At 45.1% G+C, this 15220-nt stretch overlaps 1 protein-coding gene across 5 annotated transcripts in view; it reads right to left on the bottom strand.

Annotated features, from left to right (window-relative positions):
- The window catches only part of UBR4 (ubiquitin protein ligase E3 component n-recognin 4), a 132444-nt gene that overhangs the window by 49134 nt on the left and 68090 nt on the right, over positions 1-15220 (bottom strand). For 3 of the 5 annotated variants that reach the window (XM_038531798.1, XM_038531799.1, XM_038531801.1), the window contains 10 exons: positions 13910-14040; positions 13623-13800; positions 13057-13161; positions 11369-11506; positions 10380-10554; positions 5684-5780; positions 4926-5033; positions 4355-4471; positions 3212-3421; positions 786-935 (listed from right to left, as the gene is read on the bottom strand). In XM_038531798.1, coding sequence (XP_038387726.1) covers positions 786-935; positions 3212-3421; positions 4355-4471; positions 4926-5033; positions 5684-5780; positions 10380-10554; positions 11369-11506; positions 13057-13161; positions 13623-13800; positions 13910-14040 — 1409 coding nt within the window. The remainder of the gene's footprint in view (positions 1-785; positions 936-3211; positions 3422-4354; positions 4472-4925; positions 5034-5683; positions 5781-10379; positions 10555-11368; positions 11507-13056; positions 13162-13622; positions 13801-13909; positions 14041-15220) is intronic. The other 2 variants (XM_038531800.1, XM_038531802.1) reach the window with 2 other exon arrangements.

The raw sequence follows: 15220 nt of genomic DNA, 5'->3' as shown, positions 1-15220 counted from the left end.
ACAGTTACTGTTTCTCTGTTCACTGTGGGGTTTTTTTTTTTTTTTTGGTTCTTCAATGACCGTTCAACCAGTTCCCTGTGTTAAAATCTCTGTAGTTTAGTCTATTTTCTGTTTCCAGACAGAGTCCCAAATTATTAAACCCATCCCTTACCATCATGGCAAAAAAAGTTATATACACAGAATCAGAAACTAAAGCTATAGCTTGTTTTGACATCCACCTTCCATGGTTTCACCATTCAGCACACCTGGGAAAAGACCTAAACAGTGTGAGGGGTGCTACTGGGGGAAACACTTCTGCCGGTGAGGACGGAAGGAGGCCATAAAGGCTGTCAGAGCCAGGGTGTCTAGGTGGCTCAGTCGGTTAAACTTCTGCCTTTGGCTCAGGTCATGATCCTGGGTCCTGGGATCGAGCTCTGCATCAGGCTCCCTGCTCAGTGGGAAGTCTGACTCTCTGGCTCCTTCTGCCTCTCCCCCTGACATGCACATGCATGCGCTCGCTCTCAAATAAATAAATTTTTTTTAAAAAAGGCTGTCACAGGGTCACAGGGCAGCCCAGTGGCTCAGCGGTTTAGTGCCACCTTCAGCCCAGGGCGTGATCCTGGAGACCCAAGGTCGAATCCCATGTCAGGCTCCCTGCATGGAGTCTGCCCCTCTCTCTTTCTCTCTCTCTCTACCTCTATCTGTGTGTGTGTGTTCTCATGAATAAATAAATAAAATCTTAAAAAAAAAAAAAGCTGTCACAACTGATGTGTTCTTTCCTCCCCACTGCCTGGGCCTTCACTTACCTCTGAGAGAAAGTAAAACCATGAATGATCAAAGACAGGAGGCGGGATTCTAGAGTTGGTATCGGCAATCTTCTTGATTTGGTAAGGAAGCCTCAGGACCATCTCTGTGAGAAGCTGAGTGTAGGCCTCAAACACATCAGCAGCATGACCCTGTGGGAAGAACATCTGCGTAAGAACCTGCGACGGACAATTGTCCACAGCCACAGTTTGGAAAAGGGCTGGTTTACTGCTCATTAGGCATAGCTTATATTGGAGCTGGTAAACAGTACCTTCCAAAGCTGGGGCCATCACGGCCTGACAGCTTGGTTTAAAACTAGCAAGGACCCAGGGCTCCAGGGGACACAGATCTCACTTGTCCTCAAAGTTCCAAAATTTCACACTGTGGACTTTGCACTGATTATACTCTGCTTACACGAAAATTAAACTTCTAATGGGAAAAAATGGGGAAAACAGTGGTGGTGGAGGATTTCTGACTTTCTCTGAGAGATGCACGGTCTATTCCCTAGAACCAAAACCTTCTAGGATAAGAGACAATTAAATAAACCAGAAAAGGGGGACCTGGGTGGCTCAGTTGGTTAAGCAACCAATTCTTGGTTTGGGCTCAGGTCATGATCTCAGGGTTCTGGGATGGAGCTCTGCCTCGGGCTCTGTGCTCAGAGGGGAGTCTCCTTGAAGATTCTCTCTCCCTCTTCCTGTGCCCCTCCCCTCACCTGCATGCATGACCCTACACCGCACACGCTCTCTCTCTTTCTGAAATAAATAAGTCTTTTAAAAATAAATAAATGAATCAGGGTGGCTAGGATCACTTAAGTGGCAGTTGTCCTGCAGGCTGCATGGTTCTGGAAAGAGCCTGCAAGAGTTTGGGGCACAATGTGTCTCATATATTGAATCGCCAGTTACTCAAGTCTTTGCCAAGCACTGGGGGTGCAAACAAGGGGAAGCTTCCACATGTGTGCACAGGGCTCTCTGGGGACCTGGGGAAAAGCCATTTTGACCCCACTTGTAGGAAGGGCATTTTGGGGAGGGTTTTCCCAAGATCCAGTGCGTGAGCTGGGTCTTAAAGGACTAGCAATTAGCTTAGAGGGGAAGAAGTGATACAGAGGGAGAGAAATTCAGGAGAACAGAAAGCAAGAAGGCAACATGCCACATCTGGGGAAAAGCACAGGATAGGGGGCTGCGTGCTACTGGGGTGCTGTAGTAACACAGCTAGAGAAAGTAGATGGCTGGGTCCTCAAAAGAACTTTTTGACCCCAAATTCACTGAAAACCAAGAAAGGGTTAAAAGAGTAGAAGGACATGATGTGATTCACATTTTACACCTGTTATATACCCTGTCTTAGTAAAACCAGTTGGGAGTGTGCAGTGAGGAACATAGCTCGAGCCACCCCCAAATGCAAATGTGCAGAAGTGGCGGTGATGACTAACCCAGACCGGACCGGCAGGCGCCTAGCACTGGGCTTTACTATGTCACAGCACAACAACCCCACACAGGAGACCCCATGTGGAGTCTCATTTTCCAGGTATGAACCTGAGGCATGCAAAAGCTACACATAACTTGTCTGAGCTTCATGGCTAGAAAGTGGGAATGCCTGTTCTCAAACTCACCTGATCAGAAAGCCCATCTTCTATTTTTTTTTCCTTTTTTTAAGATTCTATTTATTTACTCCTGAGAGACACAGAAAAAGAGACAAAGATACCAGGGAGAGGGAGGAGAAGCAAGCTCCATGCAAGGAGTCTGATGTGGGACATGATCCTGGGAATCCAGGGTCACTCCCTGAGCCATAGGCAGATGCTCAACCGCTAAGCCACCCAGGCATCCCAGAAAGCCCATCTTCTAAACCAACTCCCTACTAAAGGGCCTCTGACACCAGCAGGGGGAGTCCCCCCCTCACCCCCCACACAGACATGATCCACCTCTGACATTACCCCGTGCCTTCTCACCTTTTTCTTTCCTTTTTTTTTTTTTTTAAAGATTTTATTTATTTATTCATGATAGAGAGACAGAGAGACAGAGAGACAGAGAGAGAGGCAGAGACACAGGCAGAGGGAGAAGCAGGCTCCATGCAGGGAGCCCGATGTGGGACTCGACCCCGGGTCTCCAGGATCGTGCCCCGGGCCAAAGGCAGGTGCTAAACTGCTGAGCCACCCAGGGATCCCTCTCACCTTTTTCTAATGAGCTTATTAATGTCAAAGGACAGGCCTGTCTGATTTCATTCAGTTCCACTTTACAAAGTGATAGGACTCTGAACCCCAGTAGGTTGGAAGAAGTGGTCATCCACTAAACTGCCCTGAAAGCAAAGTCCCCCAGGGCACACAGTCTGCCTCTTGCAACTCCTTGTCCTTGAATCCTTCACTGTACTCATGGAGAGTGAAGAGAATGCTCTGGAGGAAGGCAGGAGCAGTCCTCTGTTCAGGGAAAGGCCTCACCTTCACATACTGGCGGAGGAAGAACGGGCTCATGTCGGGTGGGGACGAAGTTGTGTGTGGTTTCAGCAACTGGCTAGTAGCCACCGGCTCCTCATCATTCTGCTGGCTCTTCCAGTATTCTAGCAGGGATTTGAGCACATGCAGGCAGTAGTCCACGGCGCCAGAGCTCAGCAGGGCCGCTGCTGTGGCGCTGGAGATGAGGGAAGATGACTGGGGGCAACAGGGAGGGGGTCAGACCGGCTTATAAGAGAACTGGGCAAGGGTGGGGGATAGAACTGGTGCCAGCCTCAGAGTGGGCTGTTGGGGGGAGTGAGTCTGTCTCCTGAGTTAGAAGTCTCCCCACTAACTCAAACACTCCCCACAAACTCTCTCCAATAAAGGCATGGTAAGAGCTGGTCAAAACCAGTCCCCAGCTCTACTCATCATCACACACGTGCTAGAGGCCAAGGGAACAAGGACTGGATAACCCTTCTCCCGGGAGGGGCAGGTTGTCTTCTTCCCTTAGGCAATTAGAAAAGAAGCCCATTTCAAGAAAGAGAGGGAAAACTTTCCACTATAAGCACCTTTCAGCACCCCACCCTCCCCATAGGGGCTCTCTCCCAGCAAACTGGCTTCTAAAGGAGATGGGGTAAGTGATCACACGAATAAAAAAGCAGGAGAAAAGCCACTGTAAATAAAACCATTAGGAGAGCCTTGCAAATCCCAGCAAACCCCACAGCTCATAAGCTCATTAAGATCGGATGCAGTTCAGTCTCCGTTTCTACCTTCTCTGCTTTGTGTTAATCTCCTTTCCACCACACACACCCTGCTTTCTCTCTGCTTTATTACCATACCTTATAGCAACACACAGTAGGGGAATCCTCTTAGCCACCCTGCGCCTTGCAGAACAGTCCCCACCTTTCAATAATAGAACTTCCAAAAACCCTGTAACCCTTCCATTGGAGGAACTGCTGGCAAAGATCAGGGCTTGGAAGAGATTCTGAAAAAGGTGGCAGCTCTGCTCTTAAAGAGGTGACAGCTTAGAATCCTTTTCCTCTAGAGTGACAACAGCATATTCTAACTATCACCTCTGCCCCTCAGCCCTAGCACCAACCAGACAAGCCTCTTACCTTCCCCACACCCCTGTGCTCAAAGTGATAGTACCTCACATATAGAAGACTTGGATCCGGATTTGGTCCGGGACATGAAGACACTCAGGAGTCTCATTACTACCAGATGGACTTCATTCAAGGCACTGCGCTCATTCTTCCTGGAGACGTCCTGAAGAAAGGAACAGAGCCCAGGAGCCCATGCTTACTTTAAGCTTGAGGCATCCTCTTAACAAGGTTCCCTTCAGCCTATCACCACTAACTGTTCCTCACATGAAATCAGAGTCAAAATGGGTGCCAACGCCTCCATGGAATACATCTGGATTACCTAGAGTCCAACACGCTTAAAAAGCTGTATTAAGATACAAACAACCAATTTACTGTTTTCAGCTTGGGGAGCTACAAAAGGTCTGTAGAGGCAGGGACTTGGTCCGTTCCTCATTTACGTCTAGATCTAACAGGAAATCTAGGCCAAACAGGCACTGCCAACATTTTTGTTGAACCAACAGAACTGGAGCCCTTAGTGGGTGGTTACTCTGAAATGATATGAAGTCCCTCTAAGAGAAGGATGACAAACCATGAACAGACATCAGTCTCTCTCACATGGCCGGACTCACCAGTCTTACCTTTTTGTCCATGCCCAGTTCAGCAATCAGCTGGGAGAGCAGGTTGTCCAGGGCCCCCTTGTCTTTCTCATCTTCTCCATCCAGGTCTGTAGTGAGCATCAGGATGACCTGGAAGTCAAGAGAGAGGTGTAACATGAGCACCAGGACCCTAAAAACAACTCTAAAGGCAGGGGGGTTCAGAAGAAATCCCAATCTTCCTGACTGCCCTGTCAACAGTAACTGTAATCCATGAAAAGGTCCTAAATCCAAAGTTTAAGTGTCCAGAGTCAGAAAAAGAGTCCAATTTTGGTATATGCCATATGTAGCATCACAAAAATGTTTTGCAAAGAGTGTGCAAAACGAATTGACTAAACTACATTATAACCAACCAAGGTGGCTTGACAAGGGCAGTGTGTTATGCTCAAAAGTAAAGAATTTTCTGCCTAAGAGGAAGGCAGCTAGTAAGAGAATACTACCAGACCACATTCCAACACTGTGTTAATAAAGTCTCACTACACACTAAGAATCTCTGGGGCGGACATCTGCTCCCAACTCTGTCAATAACTAGCTGGATGACTGCAGACATCTTTTTAAATTCTCTGAACCTTGGCCTTTTCACCTAGAGAGTTAAGGGCTAGAACTTACAATTCAAAATTGCATTCAATTACTCTATAACCTAACACCAAACAAAGCCTTACAGAGCTTCTAAAGGAGAGACGTGAACATGCTGAAGGATGGTCCAACCATAATGTGACAGACCCAGGGGAACTGTGGGATACCTGCATGTACGGGATGGCCCGGACACCTCCAACATTTCGTAACTGGGGCAAGGTTTGCAGTAGTCTCTCCAACAGCATCAGACGGACCATGTGCAGCCTAAAAGGCCAAGGAAAATACATGAGATGTGAGCTAGTTCACAACCACTAACCAGCTGGATATAGTTCTTTCCTCCTGCCACTAAAGTAAACAAGGAGTCTACTGCTTAGGAATAATCCTACCATTAGCAACACGTTCAGAAATACCTATTTGGTATACCACCAACACAGAAGGAGAAATCTCACTCTGTTAAAAGGAGCACACTATTCCAAAATACAACTGATGGCCCTGAAAACTTGATACAGGAAAAGTTAAAAATATTTTTCAAGCAATCAGCCCTAGTTGTTCTCAGTAGCAAAACCAAACCTTCAGTAGTACGCTCTATAGCTTTTTCCAACACATGGTGCAATTCTGCCTCCAAGCATTATCTTTTGGGATCCTTCCAACTACAAAGCCTACATCGTCCGGTTGCACAGTGACCCAGCCCTTCCTTTTTTCCTGCTTCCCGGAAGGACCAGCACTGCTTTACACCCTCTCAACTTGCCTACCTACCTTTCCTTTTTCTTAGTAGAAAATTCAATTTCAACACCACCCTTTCCACACTGGACCATGACTTCTCCCATGTATTCAGTTGGGCACTAACTAGCCTTCTTCATCTAAAGATACACAGCTGGGCTTTTCTACTAAATGTGTGCTTCTGGATCTCTAGTGAACATACTGATTCAAGAGAGGACCAAAATGATAATTCATTAGGGTCTTGCTAACAATCTGGTTGGCAATCTCACCTAACACACAATCTTACACAGATGAAGAGCTCATTTACTCAATGGCTTCACTCTCATAGTTTGTTTTTGCTTCATTTAACTTTACAGGCTGTATAAAATAAACCACAATACCTACACATGCATAAAAAAGTGATTTTCATGTATTAACATATCTTAGGAGATATCCAAAATATTTTCAAAATAATAAAAGCTTGAATCAAAGTATGGGGTCTTACTTGAATGATAAAAGACCATGATTCCAAAAATAACTCAAAGGAATGAGCTAATAACAGTCCCTCAGAATACAGTCACACATAAAAGCTCACACACACATCCGGAGAATAAAGCAAGCTGTATGGGTACCACAAACAAGAACAGCTCAGGAATGTATAAGATATAACAAAGAAGTAATAGAATAGTAGCAGTTCAAATTTAGCAGGTCAGTTTATACTTGCAGAATAAAACATAGCAAGCATTGAGGTGGATGAAAATCTTCAGATTGGCAGGATATACTTGTGAATACACATATATAAAAGAAAAAATCAACAAAATGCAAAGAATGTGGACCTGGACCAAGACATTGCCAGACTGTTGGCTTTTTAAACTCTTAGATAATACTCTTAAAAAATCTGACCAAAAAAAAAAAAAAAAAAATCTGACAAAAAAATTAACCTTATACCAAAAATTGCAATTTCCTTTTCTTTAGTGACTTCAAATAAAAACAAGTTAATTATATTATTTAAAACAAGTCATTCAATAATTGTTCAATTAACTTATCCCTGGGAAAAAAAGTTAACTTAAAACCACTTTAGAGACTTCTATTACTAATAGTTAAGTTACCTAAAATGGTCCTCCTAAAAAAAAGAACATCCTTTTTTCTTTTCTTAAAGATTTATTTATTTGTTCATGAGAAACACAGAGAGAGACAGAGACACACATAGAGGGTGAAGCAGGCTCCCTCCCCATGGGGAGCCCACTGTGGGACTTGATCCAGGGACCCCAGGATCACGACCTGAGCCAAAGGCAGACATTCAACCACTGAGCTACCCAGGCATCCCAAGAACATCATTTTAGAAGCAATGCTGAATCTCAAAAAACTTGAAAGGACTGAAATCACTTAGTATGTTCCCCAACCATACTAAATTAAACTATAAATTAGTAACAAAAATAATTTAAAAATCCTCAAAAGTTTGGAAATTTAACAACATACTTCTAAATATCCCAGTGGCTAAAGATGGAAGCTTACAACAGAATTTAGAAACATTCTGAACTGAACAGCAATAAAAATACAACACCTCAAAATATGTGGGGCCCCAGCCAAAGCAGAGTTTAAAGGGAAGTGCAGAGAGAAATATTTAGCTTCAAATATGCATTTAAAATGAAAGGTTTAAAATAATCTAAGCTTCCATCTTCTTAAGCTAAAAAAAGAAAAAATTAAACCCCCAAAATAAGGTACTATAAAAGCTTAGAAAGCACAGAAAGGAATATTAAGAATAGAAATAAAACAGAAAGCAGGCATAACACACACAAAAAAATCAAAGCTAAAGGTTCTCTTTTTTTATAGATTTTACTTATTCGGGATCCCTGGGTGGCGCAGCGGTTTGGTGCCTGCCTTTGGCCCAGGGCGCGATCCTGGAGACCCGGGATCGAGTCCCACGTCGGGCTCCCGGTGCATGGAGCCTGCTTCTCCCTCTGCCTATGTCTCTGCCTCTCTCTCTCTCTCTCTCTCTCTCTGTGTGTGTGACTAACATAAATAAATTAAAAAAATTAAAAAAAAAAAAAGATTTTACTTATTCATGACAGACAGTCATGCAGGGAGCCTGATGTGGGACTTGATCCTGGGATTCCAGGATCACACCCTAGGCCGAAGGCAGGCACCAAACCGCTGAGCCACCTAAAAGTTCCTTATAAAGTTGGCAGCTCCAAGCAAAACTGACTTTTGAATAGAGAACAAACATGTAAGTTACCATCAGAAATGAAAAATAGATGTATCACTACAGACCCTAAAGACGTTAAAAGGATGATTTTTTTTTTAAAAAAAGGTAATGGGGGCTCCTGGGTGGCTCTATCGAATAACCATCTGATTCCTGAATTTAGCTTAGGTCATGATCTCAGGGTCTGGGATCAAGCCCTGAATTGTGCTCTGTGCTCAGCATGGAGTCTGCTTGAGATCTTTTCTCTCGCTCTGCCCTCTCCTCCAACTTTCACATGCATGCATGCTCTCTAAAATAAATAAATCTTGGGATCCCTGGGTGGCACAGCGGTTTAGCGCCTGCCTTTGGCCCAGGGCGTGATCCTGGAGACACGGGATCGAATCCCACGTCGGGCTCCCGGTGCATGGAGCCTGCTTTTCCCTCTGCCTGTGTCTCTGCCTCTCTCTCTCTCTGTGACTATCATAAATAAATAAAAAAAAAAAATTAAAAAAAATAAAATAAAAATAAAAAAATCTTTAAAAAATGGTTATAAGCAACTTTATGCCAATAAAGTTGATAACTTAAATAAAATGAACAAATTCCTCAAAAAGCACAACATATCAAAACTGACACAGGAAGAAGCAGAAATAATTCTGTACCATTTAAAGAATGAATCTGTAATTTTAAATGTTCCCTTAAAGAAAGTCCAGACTCAGATGACTCTGCTGCCAAATTTTTACAAGAGTTTATAGATGAAATAATACCAATTATCACAGAAACTCTTTTTTTCTTCTTGCTTCCAAGAGTTGCACACTTAAGCAACTGAGCCACCCAGGTGCCCCCTATATATTTTTTGATGCTCATATAGATCTTAAAAAGCTATAACTAATTAAGCACAGAGAATTTTTTTTAAAGAAAAAAAAACATTATGAGACATGGAAAAGAGAATATGACGGTAAAACATCTACCTAGAATCCTTAGGAAGAAAAATGACAGAAAGTGAGGCAGAAGCAGTATCTGAGAAGATTAATAGGTAAGAATTTCCTACAATAAAAGACACTAACCCAAACATTCCAGATTCCCAAAGACCACTAAGCAGAACAAATGTAAAGAAATCCATCCTGGGGTACCTGGCTAGCTTAAACTCAAGTCATAATCTTGGGGTCCTGAGATTTATAGTCCCACATCTGGCTCCCTGCTCAGCAGGGAGTCTGCTTCTCCTTCTCCCTCTGTCCACCACCACTCGTATTCTCTCTCAAATAAATAAGGAAGGAAGGAAGGACGGACTCTACCCTAACTATATCTTAAAAACAATGACAAAATAAAGATCTTATAAGCAGCAATAAGGATTCTATTTTCAAAGAAGCAATGGTTGTAATAGTAGATGACTTCTAACTGGCAATAACAGGGGATATCATTTTCAATTTGGGAGGAGAAAAACTATCAGCACAAAACCATATAGCCATCGAAAATATGTCCACAAAATGTTAGCTGAATGAAGACATTTCCAGACTAGGAAAACCTATGATTTTATAAATAGTGGTCCTCCCCTAAAAGAAAATCTAAATGACACACCTCAAGAAGAAATGATCCCAGACAGAAAGTCTGAACATACAAGCAATGCTGAGCACAGAAAGTGGGAAATGTGTGAGTAAATCTGAACATTGACCACATAAACAACAGGAAACATTAACAAACAATCCATTGAAAGCTTCAAAAACCTTTTTGAAAAAGAATTAAAATACACAAAAACAGCTTAATTGGTACGAAGGGGCCAAGTCTTCTAAGGTCCTCTATATCTTGTAGGAAGAAGATGCAGCTGTGAGTTAACTTGAGTTTTGAGTTAAGTTCAACGTACATACTGAAATGATCAGGATAACCACCAGGAGACTAGAAACACTCCACCTTCTGCAACTAATCCATCATCTTAGTCCTGAAATATTCTCCCATAGCCTCTTGACTGCAAATGGCCAAGTCCTAACCTGTTGCTAGTGTGGACATCGCCTTCCCCTTCCCCTTCTCCTTCTCCCTCGGAGCCATCTCCTTCCTGGTGTCCAGTGGTGGTGCTGATGGCGCCAGTGCTTGAGCTGACACTTCCTGGTCCAGCTGGGTGCCCCTCCACTGTGGCATCACCGTAAGCACTGCTCCGGCCAGATACTAGAGGGAAATAGTTAAAAAGGTGGGAATCAAGTCCCCCAGCATGATGGAATCCAATGCACGCTCAAGTCAGTAATAGTTCAGAGATACCTGATAGCTTTAGAGAATTTTTTCTTCTGTGGGCAAAAGAGAATAAATAAGGACTTTCAAGATTCTGGCCCTACAACAGTACGCTAAAAGACTCTCGGGGTAGCCACTCATCCCTGACGGCATATAAGATCCACCTACTAGAACAATCTCTGCTGCTGCTAAATTTCCATCTCCTAACCCAGAGGAAATGTACACTGACTTGGGAATCTAGGAATTGTCAGCTACTCTTAATCCCCTCCATAAAATATTTTTACATCCAATTTTTAACCACAGACTGGTTTACAAGGTCAAACCAAAATTGCACACTTCCTCATTCTAGAGCCCTGCCCTATCAGCAGTAGACTATGAAAATGGCCTATGTTAACAGGACGACTGCCCAAAACAGCTTTCCCCAACAGAGGGGACAAAAGCCACAGTATGATGAACTTCAAGATCATACCATAACTGTTTTGGACTACTCCTGATTCGGGATTAGCATGTCCTTGCTTTCTTCCAGTAAGACACAGTTAAAAGCTCCCTATATAATGTTCAAACATTAACTATGGTGTGCCTAAATTCTTTTCGCTAAACATCTGAAACTCCAGGGTTGAGGTTAAATGAATTCCAGCAGAAGTTCGGAAGCCCTCAAAGCTGCCCTTTGCTGACACCAAAGCTAGGACCCAGGCAGAGATTCCCAGAGCATTCCACCCCTGCCCAAGGAGATCAGGCCCCCCAGCCGCATTACCACTGTGTTCGCCAGCCACCGAGTCCACTGCGCTTCCCCCACTCTCTGAGCCCACACTACCGCCGTGGTCAGCAGGGGAGGTCCGAAGGGTGGAGCCGTCAGTAGCTGCTGTGCTGCCCTCATCGTCCGAGGCTGGAGCTGAGAGAGTAACGAGAGCTGTTACAGGTAAAAACCCCTCCTGGGGGGTGACAGCATCAAACCACATAGCGCAGAGGACACAGTGCAGTTTATATATCCTGTCATCAAAGGAAAAAGGGAAAGATTTGCTTTGCTGGTTCATCACCAACAGGAACAAACACTATACACGGTGCGTAGCAAACGATACTGAGACAGAGGGAAACCCCAGTTCGCTGGGCATTTCCTTCACTGCTACACTATAGTGCAAGGAGACAGCGCAGAGATCCAACGAGAATCTGTGATATGATGGACGCTCAGGTTTCTAGCTAGAATGCCTCAAGGCCACCATTGTCTAGGTGTTACTGACACCTGCTGAGATCAGAAACTACCCATTATCATTCAAAGCGCAGAACTCTGAATTTTAATGAGATTTGTTTTTGCAATCAGTTAATTTGTGCTTCTGGTAGGAAATCACTTATCATGAGCTCTGGAATCAACCTCTGTTCATTTGTTTGTTTGGTCAGGTGGTCCAGAGGGGAGCTCATGGGGAAATTTCACCCCTCCTCAGACGCTAAGAATGAAGCAAGGAAATCCCCCAGAGACAGCCACAGCATCCAGGATCAGGGCTGAGCTGAGACAGGAGGAAAATGCTGGATGAGATACATGGGGGAAGAAAGCCAAGAGAGCCACAGAGCACAGGAGGAACACAATCGGCACACCACAACAGCCACCTCCAAGCCTGAGATGACAGCAGCTAACGAAAACTAAGAAAAGCAACACGCCATGGCAGCAGGTGAGAGGGGACAGCCAATGTCTCCCCTTTCTCTTCTACAGGGTAAAACTCCCAAGAGAAGAGAAAAAAAGGGAGAAAATGAAGAAAGAAATACAGGGGAGCAGCACTCTGGAAAACTCTAAATCAACCCGGACATTCCTCAGTTGATTTTCCAGGGGATTATTCAGGTGTTCCCTCTTCCTCTATTTGGTCCAATTCTCTACTCAGAACATTTTTTTCCCTTATGAGATCAGCAAAGAGATTGAGTGTAAAAAGCAAAATGAGGTCTGAAGAATTCCTATGCATTTTAACTCTCCATGAACCCCCCACTCCGAAGCTCACAGCCCCCTGATGGTGAGCCACGCTGACCTGGAGCAGGACTCAGCTTCTTGCAATTTCACTTTTATTTGTAAATGAAGAGAAAACAGTGAATGGTAGGAGCTCTATCTACTTCTCATTTCCCTTTTCATGTTGTCTAAAACATTTGGATTCTGGTGCAGACCCCTGAAAGCTGTTACTGAAGCCCTACAGCCAACCACCCAGCAAGCCACTCTCTCAGCCTCTCCTTGGGGAACCAGCAGGAGCCAGGCAGCATGCAAAGTGTAAAGAAGCGGAGCCATGAGTGCCTTTGCCGAGCTGCATCACTGTGCCCTCCATACCCATATTTCTAATGCAAAGGCAGAAGCAGGAAGTCCAGAATGGCCTGTCAAAGCAGCTGCCCGTTCCACTCTCACAGCACTGGAAACAAGGCCAGAGGGTCCTGGGGCCCTGAGCCGTGCTCCTTGCTGTGGACAGTTACCTGATGCTGTGGTGTCAGAGAGGGTTCCTGCGTCCAGAGAGGAAGAGCTGGGTGCCTGGCCGGACAGTCCCAGGCTCTGCAGGCCCAGGGCACTGCTGCTGCTGCCTGGGAAACAAGTGGAGAGTGAGCACAGCATTCCCTCCAGACCCCATCCACAGTGCTGCTTTGGTCACCTGCTGCCCTCGAGAGTCTAAACTCACCAGCGTGTGACCCCCTCTGGCCTAGAGGAAGTTAAATCAACAGCCACCGCTGTCTACCCGAATTCGGTTACAGACAGAGTGGAAGGCTTCCTTTGGCTCAAGCAGGACACAGGCCGGAGAAACCTAACAGATTTGGAAGGAAATAATCCCAAAGACCAAACTAACAGAAATGAGGAGATTGACACTCAGACGGCAAATCCCACCATGCCCCTCTCACTCTCCACCTGTGTCTCTGAACAGCTCTCACCCAGATCAACCTCTCCCCAAATCTGGGGACAAGCTAAGTCAGCTGGATATCAGTAACTGCCAAACCCTCTCTGCTGTGCAAGGCCACCGGGCGGCTCTGTTCCTGGCATTGCCTTCTACCTTGCTGGTCCTGCTGCAGGCTCAGGGCAATGGCTAGTTCAACCATGGTCTCGTCATCTGCATCAGGTGGGATGTCCAGCATGGGGGGGAAGCCCTCTGCACCTGCCAGCAGGGCCTCCAGGGGAGAGGGGTTGCCATTGTTGACATTTTCAGCTGTCTCCAGCACCATCGACTCAGACTGCAGAGAGAAAGCTCTGTCAGTTTCCCATGGTAAATGGCAGCTTTTTCAAGTCCACAAAAGAGCCGGAAGAGAATCTTCCTCCCCTTTCCTGCTGCCAGAGACTCACCACCATCTCAAAATCTCCATGGTCCACCTCACTCTGTTCCTGGCTTTCCTGACGGATATGACCACCATTCGGAATCCCTGATGACTGCATTTTGTCGTCTGCATCATCATCGTCATCATCATCCTTGTCTCCTAAGTCAGAGAAACCCCAGTCACCTGAAGGTGCCTATTCTTTCCTCCCTCAGCATGTGGTGCAGTAAGTCACAAAGCAACATAAACCCAAGCCAAGCTACCAGAGAGAGCCCTGTGCTTTAGAGGGTCATCCCAGCCTTATCTTCCCTATTCCTGGACCCGGCGGGATCTGGGAAGATGGCTCTGGCATTGACAGCTTGCCCCCTTAGGAAAACATTTTCCCAGTTGATGATGTGACAAAAACAACAAACAACAGTCCCCCTACCACCACCAAAAAAACCTTGGATTTCCAAGAGATCTCCACAGGCAGTGAAATCTAAGACCAGTATGCCCCATGAGCCCACACCAATTCCCAGGAGACTGGACAAGACCAGGAAAATAGTATACTGGAGATGTTTATCTGTGATGTCATGGCAGCTTGGAGTATAATTTCACTCCTGTCCAAAATAACTGGGTCAGTTTAGTTGTTTTCACACTGCATAATCCTCATGAGAAGAACCAGAACTAAAATGTAAAACCAACAAATGGAAGCTAGGGCAGCCCCAGTGGCTCAGCTGTTTAGCACCATATTCAGCCCAGGGCGTGATCCTGGAGACCCAGGATCGAGTCCCACATCAGGCTCCCTGCATGGAGCCTGCTTCTCTCTCTGCCTGTGTCTCTGCCTCTCTCTCTCTCAGTCTCTCTGTCTCTCATCAATAAATAAAATCTTAAAAAAAAACAAAACAAAACAAATGGAAGCTAAAGGACACCACTATAGGTCCTGTCCACGCTGGCTTCTGTGTGAAGTGAGAGGCCATCTGAGTAAGGGAGAAGTCAGGGTTAGACTCGTAATTGTCAGAAGATGGTGGAGCCCTCACCTTCTACTTATTGGGTTGTGAAAACATGTGACCATGGCCTGAACTGGAAACATTAACTCCCTGTACTCTAGCTTCCAGCCTGTACCTAACTGAAGCTTACATCAATAAGTGAGGATTATAAAGGAAGATTATCTGAAGATCACCAAGTTATACACATTCCTCTAGACCTGCAACCGTTACCACAAGGTAGCCACCAGCTACAGGTGGCTGCCAAGCACTTAAAATGTGGCTAGTCCAAGCAGAGATGTGGTGTTAGTGTAAGCTACCCACTAGATTCTGAAAACTACCAAAAACCATTTTCAGAAAGGAAAACTTCTCATTAA

Source organism: Canis lupus, chromosome 2 (assembly GCF_011100685.1).
Source record: "Canis lupus familiaris isolate Mischka breed German Shepherd chromosome 2, alternate assembly UU_Cfam_GSD_1.0, whole genome shotgun sequence".
Lineage (NCBI taxonomy): Eukaryota > Metazoa > Chordata > Mammalia > Carnivora > Canidae > Canis > Canis lupus.
This window is presented reverse-complemented; position numbering and strand designations above follow the sequence as displayed.